Source organism: Miniopterus natalensis, chromosome 15 (assembly GCF_054644295.1).
Source record: "Miniopterus natalensis isolate mMinNat1 chromosome 15, mMinNat1.hap1, whole genome shotgun sequence".
NCBI classification, from domain to species: Eukaryota; Metazoa; Chordata; class Mammalia; order Chiroptera; family Miniopteridae; genus Miniopterus; species Miniopterus natalensis.
The window spans coordinates 3,447,700-3,468,572 of NC_142095.1; the positions used below are offsets into that span (position 1 = coordinate 3,447,700).

At 60.5% G+C, this 20,873-nt stretch overlaps 1 protein-coding gene across 1 annotated transcript in view; it reads right to left on the bottom strand.

Moving 5' to 3' along the window:
- Positions 1-294: 294 nt before the first annotated feature.
- Positions 295-20,873, bottom strand: part of BSN (bassoon presynaptic cytomatrix protein) — a 66,876-nt gene continuing 46,297 nt past the window's right edge. Inside the window, exons 4-12 of the mRNA XM_087824564.1 lie at positions 18,259-18,705; positions 11,160-17,810; positions 6,878-8,951; positions 5,778-6,586; positions 5,545-5,644; positions 4,909-5,040; positions 4,689-4,743; positions 4,275-4,366; positions 295-803 (exon numbers count right to left, since the gene is read on the bottom strand). Of these exons, the coding sequence (XP_087680690.1) occupies positions 4,703-4,743; positions 4,909-5,040; positions 5,545-5,644; positions 5,778-6,586; positions 6,878-8,951; positions 11,160-17,810; positions 18,259-18,705 (10,254 nt within the window). The 3' untranslated portion in view covers positions 295-803; positions 4,275-4,366; positions 4,689-4,702. The remainder of the gene's footprint in view (positions 804-4,274; positions 4,367-4,688; positions 4,744-4,908; positions 5,041-5,544; positions 5,645-5,777; positions 6,587-6,877; positions 8,952-11,159; positions 17,811-18,258; positions 18,706-20,873) is intronic.

A 20,873-nucleotide genomic window follows, 5' to 3' on the forward strand; every position in this document is an offset into this window, starting at 1 on the left:
ATAGGAAAGCATGAAAATGTGGACCCTGAGAAATGCATGGTGCAGACTAGAGCACTCTGGAGGAAGGCCAGGCCTTGAGGGGTGGGCAGCCACTGCATGCCGCACTCTGGCTCAGTCGCCGAGAAGCCGATGAGCAGCGGGATGCTTGGGCTTCAGAGATGAGGGTGGGTGGGGAGTGTAGGTCCTGGGACAGAGGCAGAGAGACTCACACAGGACTTTCTCTAAGTTTTGCTATTGAGAAGCCTCCCAAGAAATTCTGCTTGAAGCCACTGTCTCGGTGGACACCTGCTCTGGTCCAGATGACATTTCCAGCTGTCCTTGCCACAAGTGTCAGATATTTAGCTCTTCCTGAGCACCCTTTTGCCCCCCTGGAGCCATCTCCTGGCTCACAGACCTTTGAGCCTTCCAGTCACAGAGAAGAGGCATGGAGCAGGTGGTCAGGAGCTAGGGTCCCTAGGACACAGCAAGACCCTGCCCTCAGCCTGTCTATCTGGCCACAGATGCAGCCCAGCTCTGCTCTTGAGCAGTGCACTGCTGCGTACGGGTGGCCAGGTGCCTCTGCTCAAGGTTCAGGTTAGAGGGGAGCGATTTACAGATGGAAACCTTCTGAATGTTCACGCACACACATCCTGTGCAGGCCTCACCAGCATGTCCTCTTCAGAGGCACCTTTCACCTGCCATCTCGGTCAGAGAAACGTGCAGGGTGCACGGGGCCTCGTTCTGCCTGCCCGCAGCCTGGCATGTTCAGGCAACAATCCCAGCAGGTCCTCACTAGCTCGTGCAGAGGTCAGCTAGAAGCGCTCCTGAAGGAGAGGTTGAGGCAAAAAGAACTCTAAGCGAGAGGGTCGAGCATTTAAAATGGATGAAGTCGTGCAAGAGGCTGCGAGCTGTGCATGCTCCACTGCAGGACAGGCAGCGACTCGCCAGGCAGCAGCAAGTCCCGCCACAGGTCAAACATGCCACAGACTGAGAAGTTCACACACACAGCAGGGGCTGGGTGGGCTGGGTTGGGGGGTTGATATGAGCGTATCTATCCGGTTTCTCAATTGCACGTTTGCAATTAACTCCTTATACATAACATGGAATTTATTAAATATTAACAGTTGTCTTTGAGGGTTTATATTTCATTGCATAGAACGTTAGAGATGAGACTTGTGGCTGTGCCCAAGAGAAAAGAAAGTCCTGAAGGGAAGGGCCTCGAGGAGGAATGTAGCCCAGTCCACCAGTTGAGTGGACTGTGCCACACTCCCCAACACAGGGCTCTGGGTCCTTCCCTTGGCTGGCAGAAGCCCTGGCCCCTCTGCTCTGAGCATGCCCACTGGTGATGGCTTAAGAAGGACTGGAATTGCACAGTAAACAGAGGCGGGCTGAGGGGCCTCCCTAGACCTCGCCCTGGGGTTGTGCTCTTGGTGGCCTGCTGCCCACTATTGCTTCTTAGTCAACATTCTCCCTGTGCTGAGCAGGGACAGAGCAGAGAGGAAACCAAACCATCAGTCACAAGGGATGGTGGAGGGAGGAGAGTCAGGGAGGTGAGCAGAGAGAAGAGACAAAGGGGAGAAGGGGAAAGGAAAGAAAAATGCTTATGAGGTATACACGTAAATCAAACGAAATGATTAAGGCTGTTCTTGAAATCAAAAGAAATCCCCAGGTGTGAGGAGGAGGGGCCGGCTGGTCGAGACAATGGCGGTGCCGCTGGGATGCTCAGGATGGCTGGGGGAATGGCTTTGAGATGGTGGCCAGCGTGCTAGAACACTGCCACCCACGGGCTGGGAGAAGCCTCAGCCAGCGCCCACGCTGCTTTTCGGTGCTATGGCCTCTTATTTCAGCAATGAGACAGTGTTAGGTCCTAGTGTTTGTAAAGTTCTCCCAACCCCACGATAGCCACACGGATGTCTGCTCCGATGTCACCCTGAGGGCAGGGTGAGGGGGGCAGGACCTTGTGGCCAGAGGGATCAGGGCCAGCTGGAATGTGAAGGAAACGGAGCCCAGGGCCCCCAGCCCTCAGTCAAAGCCCCACTCCAAGGCTGTGGAAAAACTTCTGGCATCGTGGAGGGAGGGCAGCGTCCGTCAGAAACAGGCAGCGTGTGCCCAAACTCTGTGTATAACGCATTGGAAGCCTGGCTGGCCGGGCCACAGAGGCGGCTGTGGGAAGAGCAGCAGGACTGTGCAGCGGCAGGGTTTCCAAAGAGGGCTCCTCCCTCCCAACCACGCCATGCCTTGAAGGTGGCACCCTGAGGAGAGCAGGGTCTCTGGAAAGACAATCAAAGGTCCCCTGGGCCAGTGGTCCCGCTTGTCCAGCAGCTGCTGTTAGAAAACATCCCGCCTGGACTAAGGCTGCCCGCCACGTCCCACCGGGTGAGTCTGTGCCAAGGGTTCACCAGACTGTAGATGCTTGGAGGAGAACAGGAGGGAGGCGGGGAGGAAAGAAGGAAGGAAAGAAGGATTTTGTCAAGAGCTGTGGACAGCTGCTTCCCTCCCCGCACTCCTCTCAGTTGTCTGCCACACGCTGATGGCTGCCTCCTCCTCACCCTCGGGATCCCACCCACTGAGGCTTGGGAGGGAGATGGGTGCTTGGGCAGCTTTGAAGTCACAAAGAGAAGGACAGGAAGGAAGAAGAGTCAGGTAGGTCAGGGAGGGGCATTTCTTTAACATAATGCAAACTGATTTTTGTTCTGCGTAAGAGTGAGGGAGATGGGATTTTGTTAAAAATGGCAAACCTCTCCCAATCCACTTGTCAAACTGCCATAGACAGCAGGGCATGGACACTCACAGGAGTGCCGCCTGCTTGGCCCGATCATTAGCCAAACACCAGAACTGGAGGGAGATCCCTTTAACTACAGTGAATAGTCCCAGTGGCCCACCCACGTTGTGTGGCAGAACACAGAATAAAGCCATGCCTGTGGTTCCTTTCCCTTCCCAGTGATGGAGCCCCAGCCCTACACATAAGGTGCACACTGCCATGAAGCTGGCCATGGGCTGCCCCTCCCCTCAGCACAACTTCTGATTTCACATCTTTTCCAGGGCAACTCTGAGACATCTGGCTGAACAGGAAAGTGGCAGGGAGCTCGCTGTCGTGGGGTGAAGGCAGGAAGGACACTGGGGTGCTGCACTGTGGCTACTGTAATTAGAGTAAGTGCCGGGCTCTTTACTTTGGCCTCCAAAGCCCACACCAGCTGGCTCCCACCACTCAGGCCTCACCTCTCGCCACCTTTTCCCTCCTTATGGCTCTGGCTGTGCTGGCCTTCCATCTATCCCTGAAACCCACCTGTCACATCCAGCACCTGAGTCTCTGTTGGTGCTGTCCCCTCACCTGGCACTCCTGCAGCAGCCTCTTCTCGAGTCTTACACTTGCCAGGTCATTTCTCTAGAACAGACCCTTCTGCCTCAGAACCCTATGTCATGGGCTTCATAGCACTTAATCACTTTCAGAAATTACCTTTTTAATCTAATTTTTATCTTTTAACTTATTTATTCTCTGTCCTACTTAATGGACTGTCAGCTTCAGAAAACAGGGACTTGGTTTTGTTCCCTGCTGTACACCTGGCACCTGGAACCTAGGGCTTAACAAATCATTTATGGGATAACTAAGTAAGTGGATGGAAGACTGACCCTTCCAGTCCCCCCACTGTTCCTCCAGAGACAGGCAGCCCCTTTGATACTACCCCCAGCTCCTTCCCACCAGCAGTCCTTCTGACTTGCTTGCTGACCTCCTGGCCCTGCCACACACACCTGCCCACCATGAGAAGCACCCAGACCTCTGTGCTCTTAACCTGAGAAATAACAAAGGAACGAGGAGGAGGGCCCAGGTCTGTGGACTGCTAGGAGGTGGGCCCTGGCTGCGTAGAGAGCAACACCAATGGCCAGGCCACCCTCCCTGATATCCTAGATGGCATACCTCCCCCTCCCCCACAAAGGCTTGGCCATGGCGAGAGAAGGCTCCAGTAGGAGGTGTCTCATCCTGCCTTGGCCACTGCAGTTGGGACAGGGCCAGAGCTCCCATCCTGAGGCCCTTCTACTCTCTCTGGGCCGACTTAGGCTGGGACTGAGACTACCTGTCCTAGTGCCCCCCCTTCCCTCTGTCCTTTCCCTGTCTCTTCTCTACTCATTCTGTCTTTTCTTGTGGGTGACAAGCTCAGCCTCTGCAGCCAACAGTGTATTGACTGCATGCTCACAGCCGAAGGAAGCCCACCAGGCCCTCCTAGTCCACACTTGCAGGAACTGGCTGGCCCTTCACCCCGTCCTCTGCCCCACCCCACCCTGGTCCTGACACTCACTGTTATACGCAGAGTCCAGAGCTGCGCCCAGGCCTCTGACTCCAGAGATTTTTCCACAGCAATGATATCATCTCCCTTCATCTCTTGAGAGCCTGTGGAGCAGGCACAGGGGAGGGTTGGGGGAAACTGCATCCCCAACCTAATGCCAGCTTGTAGCTGTGAGGGTCCTGTGGGGGCAGGCAGTGGTGGAGGACAAGGGGACAGGAGCCCTGGCTTCCCTTGGCTGGGGACCGCTGCTGAGCTGGCCGTGTTGGGGTTTCTGTGCACAGGGCCCCTCCTTTCCCTCCTCCCTCTCCCACACTCAGGAGAGGACGCTGGAGCCCAGGCTCCTCCCAGAGGACCCCTCAAGACTTAGAGCACCCACGCGGGCACCCCAGGCCCTCCTGGGGCAGGGCACAAGTAGCTCATACTCACCCTTCAGGGCATGGTCACCAGAATGAGGAGAATTTCTTGCCAAAAGCAGAGACAGCTGTGACATAGAAAAGGAGAGCGGCATCAGGAAATTGAACCAGGCGCCCTCTTGGTCACAGTGACTTGGAACAGTGAAGCCAAGCTCAGCGCGAGGACCACCAGGCTGTCCCGGGCCCAATGACAGCCTGGAGTCATTCCTCAGGGCCTGCCCTACGGTGCTTACCTTCTGTCAGCTTGCCTGCCTGCTCCGCTGCCCCTCCAGGGAGGATCTTGGAGAACACACTCTCCCCTTCGACACCCGGCTGGCCAGGGGGAGCCCCTGGGGTCCCTCCAGGCCTGGCTCCAGCTTTCATGCCTGAGGGAAAGAAACCAGCATCATGGGCCAAGCCTGACCTGGCCCTCTGGCTGAGTGGGAGGAAAGCTGGGAGGCGTCTGAACACTGGCAGCAGTGAGGGGTGGGGAAGAAGGGAGAGGAATCAAAAGGTGAAGATGAGGAGGAGGGGTGGGAAGCCAAGCAGAGAGGAAGTTGGAGAAGGTGAGGAGGAGGGAGAAAGGCAAAGGCAGGTGAGTTGGAAGAGAGAAGGAAGGAGAGGGTGAAGTCAGGGTGCTGGCCCTGTGCTCACCCGTACCTCCCAGGTTCCCTGCCGAGGACTGCCTAGGCCCTAAGGCTCCAGTGTGGGGACCCCATTGCTCGTCCTAACACCAGGCTCATTCTCTGCTGGGAAGGCTACAGCCCACTGGCACCTTCTCAGGGAGTAGGGAGGACATGCAGTGCAGGGGAGCTCAGGGCTGGTGGGTATAGGGAGAGAGCAGCCAGGTCCTCTGGGTCGTAGTGGAGGGCACCAGAGGGTAGGCTCACCTGCAGGTCCAGGTCCTGATGGTGGCTGAGCCTGAGGAGGCCTCCCCTGCTGAGGCGCTTTGGCTGCCCCTTTAGAGCCATTTGTCTGCTCCACCCGTGGCTGCAACACAGAACCCATAGCTGAGATACTGCCCATCGACTCTGCCCATGCCCAGCCTGGAACCAAGGGGATGTCCGAGCTGCAGCCGCAGCAGCCGCCCCAGGTAGGATCCACGCACTAGAGCCCTGCTTACCGGTCCTGCTGGCTGGGGGCCTGTGGCTGTCGCAGGGCCTGGCTGAGGCTTCCCTGCTGGCTGGCTGGCAGCAGGGGCTGGGCCCCGGACAGTTGGCTGGCCCTGCTGCTGCTGAAGCCGAGCCTGTGATGGGGTTTGCTGGGGGGGCTGTAGCCCGGGACCTTGCTGCTGCTGCTGCTGCTGCTGCTGAGTCTGCGGCTGGCGCGATGCTGGCGCTGAGGGTGTCTGCCTGGATGGTGCCGGCTGTGACTGCTGTGGCCCTAGAGGTGCCTGCCGACCCTGCGGCTGTGGCTGCGGCTGGGGTTCTGGCTTTGGCTGCAGTGCCATGGGCCCTGAGTGGGCCTGCCGGGAGCCCTTCTTGCTGTCAGAGGCATGGTGGTATGCTGATGGGACACGGGGTGACTGTGAATATTCAGCAGGGCTGGGATACCCAGGCTGACCCTTCTTCTGCATGGCTGGAGCAGGGCTGGGCTGAGGGTGAGGCCGAGCCTCATGGCGACCCAGGTCCCGAGCATGTGGTTTTGCAGGACGCCGGCCCGGCTCCTCGCCAGCGTGGCGGCCTGAGTGCCGCCCGTGGTCACTGTGGTGTCGGTGTTCTTTAGCTGAGGAGTGGCGTCCTGGGCCACCCTCATCATGCGGCCACAGGCCCTCTTCGGGGGGCTCATCGTAGTCATGGTAGCTGTGCCTTGCAGGGCCTCGCTTCTGGGAGGAGGAGGAGACGGCGTGGCCCCCGTGGTGCCTGAACCGGTCAGAGCGGGCATCCCGGGGCTTATCGAACCAGTCTGTCTCCTCCTGGCCCAGGTGATATGCTTCAGAGACCAAAAACAGAACACTGTCAACCCCCGGATGGGTGGCAAGGGTAGGGGGACCTAGCTGAAGCCATGCAAGGAAACCGCAGTGGGCACCACAGCCATAAGCAGAACTCTAGGCCCCCACCCACCCTCCCACAACCAGGGCCAGGGTGTGTGTGGAGAAGGCAGAGCCCACAGCATGAGGCGCCAGGCCAGGCCCCACTGGGACATCTCGGGGCCCAGGACCCCATGGGCAGGAGGGCCCCCAGGTGTTGAGCATCTGCTGAAATCACCCCCAGCTGCCATTACCTTCGCTGTCGGAGACCACGCAGTGGGAATCATCCAGGATGTAGCCTTCCTCACGCTTATATGTGTGAGCCCGTGGGCCGTCCTTGATGTGCTCTTGGACGTCAGGCATGGAGTGGCTGGAGCAGAACTGTGGGCAGGTGTCTCCAGGAGGGAGGGTGCCCCCGGCAGGGCGCGGCCGTCCCAAGGGGCTGACAGGGCTCTCCTCTTCCGAGGCCTGGCTCCGCATGGGCGGCCGGGCCCGGCTGTGGGCCATGCTCAGGGATGAGGGCTTGGGGCCCACTTTTTGAAGTCGCTCCGCAGCCTCCCGCTCCCGCTCCCGCTCGTATCCCCTGCCCCGGCCACTGTAGTCGTGGCTGGACAGCTTCTCCCCACTGTACGCAGCTGCCACCCGGGACCGGCTGCTCCCGCCGTATGTGCGGTCCTCCTCCTCCACTGGGTCCCGGCTGGATGCCCCGTAGTACCTCTGCTGCTCATACACGTTCTTCTTGAGCCCGTAGGTGATTTCGTCCTGGAACTTCCTGCCCCGGGCAGCCAGGCCGCTGCTGACCGCAGGGGGAGGGTAGGAGGCCAGGTCTGACTCCACGTCCTTGGCTTCCTCAATAGGCGAGAACTTGGAGATCTTCTGCTCCATGCCCTGCTTCCGGTGTTTGCTGCGTTTCGAGGAGATGGCTGCTGGGGCCAGGCTCTTGGAGGGATGCTTGGGCCCCACGGGGCCCGGACCGTACTTCTCTGCTCGAGCCCCATGGCGGTAGTCGCTCTCACCGTAGTAGTGGGTGCTGCCTGGTCGGCCGTCGCTTTCCATGCTCCGGTGATGGCCGCTCTTCCCACGGGGGTCGTAAGAGTCTTCCTCAGATTCTTCCTCCCCTCGGCCATAGCAGCAGGGCAGTGTGGGCCCCTCCAGGACACCTGGCTCTCCCGCTTCTTTCCCTGGACGTCCACTGCTGCTTGGCCCCAGGGGCTCCAGTCGCTGGCTATCAGGGACAGTGGAGGTACTGTCCTTGGTCAGCTCACTGATGTCATCGATCATCACATAGTTTCGAGGGACGTTCTGCTCCAAGCTGGCATAGTGTGAGTCAGAGGGGTAGGTGTGGGCTGGGCTCACGCTGCTGCGGTCACCGGCCCGGGGCAGCTCTGTGGACTTGCTTTGCTCATAGCTGCTGCTTACCGCTGGGCCACTGTAGCTGGTTTCAGACAGGGCTGAAGACATGGCCGCGACAGGGCTGGGGACCACTTCATAGTTGGTGGGCACCTTCTGCTCCAAGTCAGCTAGTGATGTCTGCCGTGGCTTCTGATGGGGGGCACGGCTGTCAGCCGGGACTGGGAAAAGGGTGCTCTGTGTGGTTGGCATGGGTGTTTGGGCTGCATAATGGCCTGAGGGACGGAAAGCCTGCTGGCTTGGCAAACCAGCCTCAGCAGGATAACTGGTGCCAGGAGGAAAGGCAGGTACTGGGTACGTGCTAGGGCCAGGGTAGGTAGGTGCTTGGTGGGCTGGGAATCCGTTCGGAGCTGGCCCACCACTGCCTGCAGTGTACTGCGGGGCCGGAGGTGGGAACCTGGGCTGCTGGAAGGCAGCGGGGCCAGAGGGGGTGGCGGGAGCAGCAGCGGTGACTGGGAAGTCTGCATACTGGCCAGGAGTGGCACAGCCCTGGAGCCGCAGCTGATTGAGCTCACTGTCCGACAGGTAGTCACGATGCTCACCGAGACCACGCGCGGGCGGGTAGTCACGGCCACCCCGGTCTTTGGCTAGCGACTCTTTGCGCTGCGTGATGCCCAGCTCCAGGTACTTGAGCCTGGCGTCGATCTCCTTCTCCTCCTCGTCCAGCTCTGCCTGCTTCTTGCGCAGTTTGGTGGACTCATGCTCCACCAGCCTCAGGTCCCGGTCCAGCTCCCGGAGCAGACTGGCCTTGGTGGCAGGGACAGCGGTGGGCCCCGCCAGCCCACGCTGCAGCAGGCTGGCTGCATACAGCTGTGGGGGGGCCTGGCCAGCCAGGGGCAGATGAGCCTCCTCTGGAGGAGGGCTGGGAAGTGTCCGCTTCACCTTGCGGACCAGGCCGTTGGGTGGCAGCGCCGACACCTGAGACAGAGGGAAGGGCGGGCAGCACTGAGACCCAGGGTGTGAGTGGCTTGGCGGGGCACAGGGTGGAAGAGCCCTGGCTTTGGCTGGGGTGGGGGCTGGGTTCCATACTGTTGGAGCCCTGATTCACCAGGCAGCCTTGAGGCCTGCCCAGCCCACCCGCTGGCTTGTGATCATTTTACAGGCCCCTCCTGCCCAGTGCTCTGGGCCACAGGAGGGTAGGGAAGGAGAAGGTGCCCCTCTGTGCTGCTCTCTACTACTGGCCTGGCTCTGAGAACATTTAGTGCACGGTGGCTCTGAGAATCCCTGCACATGTCCAATGGGCTTGCCCCCCTCCGCCTTCCACTGAGTGTACTGAGGTGAGCAGGGTACAGGTTTGGCTCTGGATTTGGGTCCTAGCAGCTGTTGGGGACCAAGGTCAGTGGAGGGACGTGGACAGGAATGGAGTGGGTCCTGGGCCACCGGGTCCTTAGAGGATGATGGGAAGGGACACATGTTGGCTGTATGTCAGTTGCAGCAGGCTCTGGGTCCTTTGCTGCCTCCTGCCCTATTCCTCTCTAAAGTGACATGCAACTCCTCCAGCTGCCCTGCATCACCCTCTGCCAAACCCCCTGGGCTGTGCTCTCAGCCTGGCCCCCAGCTCCCTCCATAGCCCTGTCAGCCTACTACTCTCTGGGGCTACCAGCACCCCTCTAGGTCCTCTCCAGCCCCATTTCCTGCTGCATGGCTTCCTGGTCAGGACTCCCTAATGCTGCCTGCCACAGGGCCCCCTCACCTGCCCCGAAGCTCCACACTGCTGGAAGGTTGGCCCTGGGTCCTCCCTTTGTCTCTGGCTCATAGCTTTCCCAGAATGCCCCAAGCTTTTGGACTTTTATGGACCAAAGCTCCAAAATACAAGAGACTGACATCGGGCTTCTTACATTTAGGCTTGCCAAGAAACTACATAAAAACCTGCCACCTACTCTCACTGTATGTCATAAATGATAGTGGGACCCCAAACCTCAGAACAAAGGGTGGGCCTTTAATGGACAATTTCGCTTTTGGAACTCATTGCTCTGTTGTCTGTCTTGTTATTTTGGCTGCATACTCTAACTGCTCATTGTGGTGTGGCCCCACATAGCCAGCTCATGGGACCTCTGTGTCCACATTAGCCTGGAACCAGACCACCTGCTTCTCTGACCATCCTTCCCTGCCAGCCCAGATTTCTGACCCCACCTCACCTCCTCTGGCCTGCACACACCAGGGTTCTCCACTACCAAAGCTTATCATCTCCACAACCCCACCTTGAGGCCCCACCTCTCTCCTCTGCATCACAAGGAAGAAATGGCAAATATGCCTCATGATGCCTCTGGCTCAGACCCCCTCCCTGGGGCCCTCTGCAGTCTCTTCCTTCAGCCAGCTGCCTACATTCTGCCCAGTAAGCTCTCTAAGATACCCATCTGTCCTGTCTCACCTGCCTAAAACCTCCAAAGGCTCCAAGGGCCTTTAGAAGAAGCCCATCCACCCCAGCTTGGGACTCAAAGTCCTTGGCATTAGGTCCTAGCCACCCCCACTTTCCGCCCATGGCAGTCCACCTCTCATAGTCCCAAGGCATCACTGGCAACTAAAGCCACAAACAAGGGTAAGTTTATGCTCCAGGAGCCCCTATCTAGGGGAGCAGACAAGTGTGTAAACAGATTTACTGAGGGCCAGATAGGGGCAGAGAGCGCACTGCAGCCCATTGGATGGGCCCTCAAAGCTACACCAAGGGGCTTGGGCTTCATGTGGGGCAACGGAAGCCAGGCCAGGGCTAAGGAGTAGGGACGGCCACAGGTCTGTGTGACTGATTTTCTCAGGAAACATCTACAGTAGAGGTTTGACGTGGAAAGGGCCAGGTTAAGGGCCTAGATCAGCGGGGGGCTAAGGAGGCCTGAAAGGGGAGTGGACTAGATATGGGCCTAAGGGGCAGTGCTGAGGAGAGCTGGAGGTTTCTAGTCTGAACGGATGGCTGTGGGGCCCATGTGTGAGCTTGGGTTTGCCTAGGATGTCCTTGCCAGGCTGCAGGCTCCACCACGTGCATCAAGGGAGGTTCAGTCCTCCACTCCTTCCTTTGGGCTTCTGGAGCTGGAGGTGACTCCATCCCCACCCCAGAAGAAGCCCTTCCCTGTGGAGCCCCCCAGGCTAGGCAGAGACCCCTGCCCCACCCTGGACCAGCCCCTGTGCCCATACCTGGCTACCCAGTCCCCCCTGGTGCTGGTAGAGGGAGAACCTCTCTTTGGCAGACTCCTCGGCGGTGGGGCTGAGGGGCTTAGGGTCAGACAAGGACCGCTGCAGGGTCTTCATGGGGCGAGGCAGCGTTTGTTGGCGGAGAGCGCTGTCAGCCGCGAAGTGCTTCTGGGGACTCACATGAGCCTTGTTCAGCCTCTCACTGGAAGCAAAGGAGGCGTCCAGGAGCCGGTGTGGGGACAGGGGTGAGACTGGTGAGTAGAGGACCTGAGGGGACTTGGGAGGCTGGCGGCTCACAAGCTGTGAAAGGGAGTCCGGGGGCAGGTGGGCCTGGTAGCCAATCTCCAAGGGATCCGGCTTCTTTTTTTCAAATCTGCCCAGGGGCCCTGGGGTGACAATCTGGATGCCAGGCAGGTAGGGGCTGATGGCAGCTGGCCCTACAAGCTGTGGCCCAGCCCCACCCTGGGCTTGCCCATCCGGCTCCGTCTGGCAGGCCAGGCTCTCCCCACGTCCAGTCTTTTCTGGAGCCGATATGTACCTGACGATCTCCACCTTGGGGTCAGTGGCAGCTGTGATGTGGATGGCTGGAGAGACCCTGGGCAGCTGGTCAGGCTCCGTCTGCACGGAGCAGTCGCTGATGGTCTGGATGCCCACGCTGCTCGTGGCTCTCGCAGCAGTGCTGGCAGTGGACGAGGCAGCAGCATCATGCTTGCTGTCCGAGCCAGAGTCCGAGTGGCGGGAAAGACGGGACCTTCGGCGGCGCACTGGCTGCTCCCACTCGGTGTTGTCCTCGTCGTCAGTCTGCACGCTGCAGTCAGCACTCCGCCGGACCCTGCGCCGCCGGCTCAGGAAGTACCGGCCCTCCCCGTCCTCGTCATCAGTCTGCACGCTGCTATCGGCAATCCTCCTGACCATGCAGGGCTCAGGCCCTGACTCTGCCTCGAAGGTGTCCCGCAGGCGTGGCATTGAGTGCCGCTTCTTGAGGCCACTGCGGCCTGCCTCCCACTGCTCCTCTGTCTGCAGCGACATGTCCGAGGCAGAGCTGGGGAGACCACGGTGCAGCACGGGCTCCCGAGGCTGCCCCAGCCCCTCAGGCCCTGCCACGGCAATGAAGGCTGCATGGGTCAGGGGCGGCCAGTACTGGCCATTCTGAGCCAGCTCAGTGGCCGCTGAAGGAGGCCCTCGGCCAGGTCCATCACAGACCACAGGGAAGGGGGGCTTCTGCCTCTGCTTTTGTTCCTCTAGCTGCTGTTGCAGCTGCTGTTGCAGCTGCTGGATCTGCTCCAGCTGCAGACGTTGCTGTGCCAGCTGCTCCCGCTGCAGGGCAAACTGAGCCTGCCGTTCCTCCTGCTGCTGCTGCAGCACATGGTGTTTGATGGTCTGCAGTTCCTGCAGCTCCCGCTGCACTAGCAGCTGCTCCTCCTCCCGGTGCCTCTGCAGCTCCACACGCTCCCGCTCGAGCTCCTCCTGCAGCCGCAGCTGCCGCAGCTTCTCCAGCTCCACACGCTCCCGCTCAAGCTGCAGCATCTGCTCCTGCTGCTTCCTCTGCCTCTCCTCCTGCGATGCCTCCTCCTTCTCAAGCCCTGGCCTGCTGGGGGCCCCAGTGCCGCCTGCAGGAGCAGCATCTACTGGTGGTTTCTGGCCAGCCAGGGGGGCTGGGGCTGGGGCTGCTACAGCCTCCTTAGCAGCAGCAGCAGGGGTGGCTGTGGAAAGAGGCTCTTCCCGAGGGGCCCCTGCTGGTGGCTCTGGCCTTGGTGGGCCCCCAGCCCCTGGCGCCTTAGCAGCAGCAGGCTTCCCCAGGTAGAGAGGACCCTCGGCAGGTGGCACACTGGAAGCAGTGGGGAATCTACTTAGCGCAGGATATCGGTACAGCCCTGTGGGCCCAAGAGGTACCCGGGGGGCAATCATGGGCATGCGTGTTAAGCTGGTGAGCGGCACAGCTGTGACCCCACCAGATGCGTAAGGCCTGTACATGCCTCCACGCACCATGGGCCGCAGTACTGAGCCAGGCTGGGTGGTGATGGGCAGTGTTGCAGCAATCGGGGTGTTGATAGTCGAGTAGATCATGCCATCAGGGGCGCGCACAGTGGCTGTGGATGGCAGCAGCTGTCTGACTGCTGTTCCCTGGGCTGCTGCAGGCCTGTACTGGGTCAGGGTCCCAGGATTTGGGTGGCCCTCCGGGAAGGTGGGATTCCCAAGGAGGCCAGCTCTGAGTGGACCCAGACCCTGCGGGGCACTGATCCCAGGCCGGGGCTGGGACTGATACTGCATGAGGTCAGGGCCACCAGCACCACTGCCATGCCGCCCTCCATACTGGTCCATGGAGTCGAGGGCCGCGCACATACGGCTAATTTCGCGGGCTGTGGTGGCACTGTACTGGGCCAGGCTGGCCTCCTGGAAGCCAGCTGCTTCTCCCCGAGGGCCATACCTGTGGTCCGAGTAGATGTTTGACACTGAGCTGTAGCGCCGCATGGGAAGTGGGTGAGTCAAAAGATCTGTGGAATGACGCAGGTCCGTGAACGAGCCATACTGCAAGCCCTGCCCCAGGTAGCGTCCATCTGCAAAGCCCAGGCTATAGGACTGCTTCAGTGAGCTGAGGTCCACAGCCGAGTCTCGTCCAGAGCCCTGGAAAAGCTGACCCATCCTGTGGGCATGGTAGTTGAAGCTGGCTTCAGCCAAATTGGTGTCAGACATGGAGGAGTATAGCCTGCCAGGGAGGCCCTGTGGGTAGGGCCTCTGCTCCTCACGGGGCCCAAGCCCCACTACCCCCTGTGCCCGGTAGGTGGGGGGCTCAGGAGGCTCAGGATCCCGAGGATTGTAGAAGGGGCCGCTGCTTTGGCCATGTGGGGCACCATCTGCCACACTCTTCTCGGGTGCACTGGGAGCAGGGTGGAAAGTGCCTGTACAGCTACTGCCAAAGGGGAACTTGTAGACCATGTCACAGCATGCCAGCTGGCTCTCAGGCCTCATCCCCGTGAGGTCCATGGCGCCCACTGGCTCCTCTGGGAGCAGTGTGGTCACAGTGCCTGCTGTGCCTTCGCCCATCTGCACCAGCACTGTGTGTGCCTTCCTGGCACCCGGTAGAGCATGAGACCGCAGCTCTGCAGGGGTGGCCCGGTGGGCTTCAGCACCAGGCTCTGGCACAGGGCCTGACTTAAGGCCAACACTCTGGGCAGTGCCCATCTGAGTGATCAAAACATCTCTTCTGGCCAGAGGTGCTACCTGGTTAGGCAGGTTATACCTGGCAAACTTGGCCTCCCTGGGTCTTCCCCGGGGTCCACCTCGGTACGGGGCTGTCTGGACAGCCTGCTCTACCTGCTTGACCTGGGCCAGGCACACGGGGCTACCTGTACCCTGGCCAAAGTCAAGCCGGCTCTGGAAGGGGTCTCCGTAGACCACAGGCTGCTTCTGCTGAGCCATGAGCACAGATGAGGCCACGGTGATGCTCACGGTCGTGGCGGTGCTGAGGAAGGCATGGGTCTGCTCCTGGGTGTTGAGGTTGATAACCAAAGGCTGTACAGCTGTCGACTGCCGGCCTGGGACTGGATCCAGGGCAAGGCCATACTTCCTTGCCTCCACAGCAAGAGAGGTCAGGTCCATGCCCTGGTCAGTGAGGATGATGGGGGTGGGCTTAACGGCAGTGCGGAGGTCAACTACGGCACTGCCAGGGGGCCTGGGACCTGGCTCAACCCTGGATGTTCCAGGAACGGAGGAGATCCGGCACAGGGAGATGTTCTCAGCAGGGAGGGCACCCCAGCCATACAGTGCCAGGGGCCCATCCGCACCAGCACTGGCTGCCCGCGGGAAGCCAGGTGGCCCAGGAGACTCCAAGGGAAGCTGAGACACACTCAGAGGTGTCTGGCTGTAGCCGTGGGTGGTGGGCTGGGTGTCAGTGGGGGAACACACTGGGGAGGTGGAGGCACTGGCATGTACCATCCTGGTCTGGCTGGAGGCATCTGACGCCAGAGTGATGACCATAAAGGGGCCCTCCTGAGAGGATTGCTGCCATACCAGGCGAGGCGTGCTGGGTCGATGTGGCGTTTGTGTGCCCTGAGCCACCATGGGGGACGAGGTGGGGGCACCAGGGCTCCGTGGCATGTCCGAGGCAGGGGTCGGGCTTGGCGTCTGTGTAGAGAACTCTGCTGTGGCCCTTGCGCCCAGCTTGCCAGGGGAGAACGTGGGGCTCTCTGAGGGAGAAGATGGGGAGAGAGGTGGGCTAGGGCCCGCGAAGTAGGAATATCCCTGGGAGGGCTGGGCAGCGCCGCTCTTGCCATCACCGACACGCAGGGGCTTCTCTCTGGCGGCCCGTCCACTGGCAGCAGGGCTGCTGGAGGCCTGGGGCAGCTCCTCAGTTTGGGATCCGTAGCTTGCAGTGGCCGGGCTCTCTCCATAGCTGTGGGCTGTGGAAGATGGTGAAGGGCTGCGCTCAGAGCCAGCTGGGGATGTCGGAGTCACATACCCTCGAGGCAGGCCAGCAGGACCAGGAGCCACAGTTGCGGTGGCTGAGGTCCCAGGGCCCTGGGGAAAGGATGTGCCGACCTCCTTGGAGGCAGAGCTGGGGGAGGCAGGAGAGCTGTGCAGCTTGAGGGGGTCCTGAGGCTCCTTTGCAAAATGCTGAGTAACTCGGACGTCAGGAATGACGCGGCCCCCACTGCTGTCTGAGGTGGCGGAGGTGGAAAAGGGCACAGGGGCAGCGAGCTGGGTGGGGCTGGTGCCGGGGGTAAGTGGACCCCCATTCTGCTTCATTGGGTCCATGTACGCACTCTCGGCATTCAGAAACTGCTTCTCCTTCTTGTCCTCGGCAAAGGCCAGGTCTTGCGAGGAGGCCTGCCGCATGCGGGCGATGCTCTGCGACGTCTGAAGGATCTCCTCGTAGACAGCTGATCCCAGGCTGGAGGCAGTGCCCTCCGAGGGAGGTGGAGCAGCCCGGCCATAGCCATTGTCAGCGGTGTCCTGGAACTCAAAGGCACCCTGGGCCCGGGGGCCTACGGGCTGAGAAGGGAAGCCACGGGGTGCCCTGCCCCCAGCCGCCTGGCCCTGCTGCCGCTGGAGCAGCTCGGCCTTCCGCATCATCTCCTCGTAGGCCTCCTCGGCGCTCTTGAGGGGCCGGCCGGAGCTGGGAGTGCTGGAGCTGCCCAAGGGTGGCTCAGTTGGCGAGTAGAGTGACATGAACGTGGGCAGGCTATACTCACTGCCCGACTTATAGAGCCGGGTGGGGCCGCCATCCAGGGCCTCGGCCTCCGAGTCCAGGGAAGGCGAGGGCGAGTATTCAGAGCAGGAGGAGCGGTGGAGCTCCTCCATCTCGGCTGCCTGCCGCAGCTCCTCCGTGGGAGAGGCGTCCTCGATGGGCGACAGGTTGCTGGGGGGTGTCTTGGAGCGCTCGCGCCTCCGCTGGGCCCGCAGTTCCTCCTTGTCACGCCGGGTCTTGCGGACTGTGCTGCGGATGCGCTGCTGCTCCACCTCCCGCATCTTCTCCTGCTCACGCAGCAACTCCTCCTCCTCCCGCAGCTCCTCCTCCTCTGAGGAGTCCTCGATGGTGGGCAGCAGGGGCCCGTGTGAGCGGTGCCTGGCCTTGCGCTGCTGTTTGGCTTCCTCTAGCCGCTGCCTGCGGCTGGGGCTGCTGTCACTGTCCTCCTCTAATGAAGACAGGGAGGTGGGAGAGGTGCCCGACGTGTAGCTGGGCGTGGAGGCCGGCAGCGTGGAGGAGTGCTCCCCACGGGAGCGGTCCTCAGGGGAGCCTGTCAGGCTCTCCATCTCTAGCTCGGGCTCACGGTCCAGGCCAGGGTCTGGGCCTTGGCCCAGGTCCAGCTCGTGGCCATAGCTGCCTGTGCTATTGAGCTCAATGGTCTTGAAACGGCGGAGGCCTCCCTGCAGGGCCCCGGTGCCATCGATGGCCTCTTCTGGGCCTTCCTCAGAGAGCAGCTCCTCATAGCCCGTGGTGGCATTGTGGGGCAGGCGCCTCTTGGGCAGTGCTTCTGGCTCTTGGCTGGACTCGGGCCTGGGCCTGGGGCCGCCCCTCTGGGTGCCATGTTTGGCCAGGCCGTGCCTGGAGGTGGCCGCACCCTCCTCCTCCAGGTTGTCTTCCTCAGCGCTCATCTCCAGGATCTGCCGTCGCATGAACTCCTCATCGGTCATTTCCGCTGCCCGTGCTGGGGGCTGCGATGGAAGAGGGGACAGGCCGCCCTCACTGCTGTCCTCCACATAGTCATGCCTCAGCCGGCTGCCCAAGTCGTCCGAGGACTCAGCTGTGTCCCGCTGCTCCCCCTGGCGCCCCCACTCCAGAGTGTCCCCCTCTTCCTCCAGGATATCCTCCAGCTCCTCGTCGGAGTCAAAGGCCTCGGGCATGAGGGACAGGGAGTGCGGCCGCCGCTTCTGCTCCCCACCACTGCCGCTAGGCAGCTTGCTGCGCTCGCTGCTGGAGGCGGGGCCCTGGGCCTGCAGGGAAGGCCGCATGCTGCCCACCTTGTGAAGCTGGGAGGGGCTGGGTGGACGTGGCCCTGTCACCCCCGCACTGTCCAGCTTCTCCACCTCCTGCTGCACCACACCTGTGATCTCGCTTTGGGAGCTGGAGACGCCATCAGAAGAATAGCCCGTGTCGCTGAGGCTCTGTGGGCTCCGGGACAGGTCCTGAGAGTAAGGCTTGCCCACCAGCTCCTGCAGCAGAGGAGAAGCAAGTGCTGACTTCCCACGGCAGACAGTTCATCGGAGGGAGAGCCCAGCCCTCTCCATCAACCCCAGGGTCCTAGAGAAGGGTCCCTCCACCTCCCAGGGATCAGAGCCCACTACCTTCTCCATTGCTCTGGCCTTGAACAACTTGCAGGCTCCACGGCAAACCCCATGCAGCCCTAGGTTTCACAGAGGAATTTTACTAGATCTACGGTAGCAAAAACCCAGCAAAGCATCCAACAAGGTGCCAGGCACAGGACTAGCCTCTAACTCACAGGCTCCAGACCCACCACAGCCTCATTCAGGCATCCCTGCCCTACTCTGTGGCCCCAGGGACCGAACCCAGGCCTACATCCCAGTGGCCCCAGGGAGCCAAGCCCTTCCCTAGACTGTGCCACCTGACAGTTAGGGTCTTTGCAAAATGAATGGGACTGACCTCTGCCTCCCCACCCTTGGGGGCTTCTGGAACAGCTTTGACGACAGGGGTGGTGGGTTCAGTTCTCCGCACTACGGTCTTTGCTTTAGGAGTCCCATGGGGCAGGGTAGTCTCTGGAGGTGGTTTCGGCACAGGCTCAGCTTTAGTTGGGACTCCTGTCTTTTTCTCCTGGGCACTGCTCAGGGCCCTGCTGGGTTCAGAAGCCCTGAGGGGCTTTGCTTGGGGGCTGGCCTTGCTGGGCAGGGGACTGGCCTTGGCAGGCACAGGGCCTGATGGCTGGCCCAGCCCCTGTGGCCCTTTCTGCTTCAGAGGGGTTGTTCCAGCCACACGGTGAGGGGCCCCTGTGGGGGGCTGCTGTGGGGTGGGTATCGGTAGGGGGGTCGGCTCTCCCAGGCTGCCCTCCAGTAGTCGCTTAGTTTGGCAGTTCAGACAGAGCCACTCGGTTTTCTGTAAGGAAATGAGAGAGGAGTGAATGAAATCATGAAGACACTGAAGTACTGGAAGGATATTTCCATGACTACTTTTGTAAACTTAAGAAGGAGAGTCACCAAAGACATGAGGGAAAAAAGAATGATAGATGTGTTGTCCCCTAATGACAGACTTTCCCATTCTTAATGCACATACACAGAGTTAAAATGATGAACCCCAAAGAAGGGTCCCTTCCTTACTCCATTGGGAGCTTTCCCCATGGCCAGACAAGGAAGACTGTAAGGGAGGGAAGGCTACGAGCAGCACAGGGTCTGGACAAGAAGGGGAGCTGGGATTGCCGAGATTGGAGCTTTTCTCTGCCCTGCCCCAGGGAGCAGACAACCCCTGATGGCTGGTGTGGAGCCCAGGGGTGGAGAGCCTCAGCAGGCTAGGAACGGCATCGGATAGGCACCTCCTGGAGGGGTGGCCCCTCCCCATCTCTTGGCTCTTGAGCCTCACCCACCATCCTTCCCCACACACTTCCCAAGCAAAGGCTATGGAGGGAGGGTGCAAACTCCTGGGGCCAGGGTACGAGCTCTAGGAGATGCCTGACTTGGGGGCAGGTTGGGGTTGAGCAGGGGCATAGAAAATGCCACATCAATAATTCTGTCCTGGTTTCCTGCCCATAGAGCTACGCACATCTCTGCCCTGGGTCCCAGTGGAGGCCAGGCTAGGCAGGTAGCCAGGCCTTGGTGTATGCTGAAGGGTAGGTGCTCCACAGGCTTGTTACTCAGGGCCTTGAGACCATTGCCCCGAGACTGGAGCTTTTCTCTGCCCTGAGGCCCAATCCCATACCCAAGTCCTGGGCAGAGGGGTCCAGCTGTGGAGGGGGACCCTTCAGAGGGCCTCCATGAACTCACCCTGCTCCCTGCAGGATCCAGCCCTAAGAACTACTGTTGACTCCTTTACACCTCATCTGATGCTCTATTCACCAACCTCCTCCAACTCCAGTGAGGCAATGGGTGCTGGCTACTTGCTGGGCATTGCGCTTACTTCACCTGGCAGGGTCCACTCCTAGACCCTGGGGGGAGCACTGGACAGGCTGAGACCAAGCCCCGAGATGGACAGAAGCATACAGTCTTAGCTAAGAATCCCACTCACATGCCCCAGCATTACCTAGGGACACAATGAAAATGCCCCTGTGTCAGAATTGTGAGATGGCACAAGAACCCTGGATAGGTGGGAGGGGTGTAGGCAGAGGGCAAGAGAGAATTCTGGAAATACACAAACAGCCCCTTCCCTAGCCCCAGGATCAGCATGCTAGGATTAAGATCTGGGCCCAGAGCGGCACTGGCCCAAGGCTTATACTGCCCTGACTCCACCTTGGGTCCCTGCACAGCCATCCCACATTAGGCCTCTCAAGGTTAGGCCATCTTCCCTGGCTCACCTTGGAGGCTGGCAAACCTCTGACCCCTGCCTCTGGCCTGCAGACCCCACCCCCGAATCAAAAGCCCAAATGAAGCAAGGGCACCTTGGAAGGGTGTCCTGGCGGGAAGAGGTAGACGGAATGTGAAGGGCTCAGAGCCAGCCTTGCAGCGACCTGCTTACCTGAGCCCTTGACAAAGCTTGGTACCTGTGGTCACATGCTGCCCCAGGCTCTGTTTCCTCCCAGGCTTACTCATGGAGGGACCAGGCTGCAGAAGGGGCTGCCCAGCGGCCCTCTAGCTCCTGGCTCTGCTATAGCCGGCATCAAGGAAGAGATGGAGGGCAGGCAGGAAGAGGCATGTGAGCTAAGAACTAAAAATAAACACCTAGCCTGGCTGCTGAAGGCCCTTCTCCAGCTCTCTGGGGGTAGGGGGAGAAGGGTATAGGGCATTGGGGCAGGTAGGGGTGGAGCGAGGGGAGACCTGGCCCAGGCCTAAGTCTTCGGGGAATGTGGATGGGGTGGGAGGCAGGCCATGCAGAACCTGTGCCTGGCTATTCTCGTCTCTGCCCCCATCAACATGCCCCCACCTTGCCCGCTCACTCATCCCCTTGTTCATTCATTGCCTTGTGTATTCTCTCCTAGTCTCCCAGCCCCAGCCCCAGCCCTCAGGGAGCTGCTGCCTGCTTGACCCTTTGCCTGTCCCCTTCAGCAAGTAAGCAGGGGATGATCTGGGACCTGGGAAAGACAATGGGAGGCTCTGGTGACCACTTTTGCCTTGCCT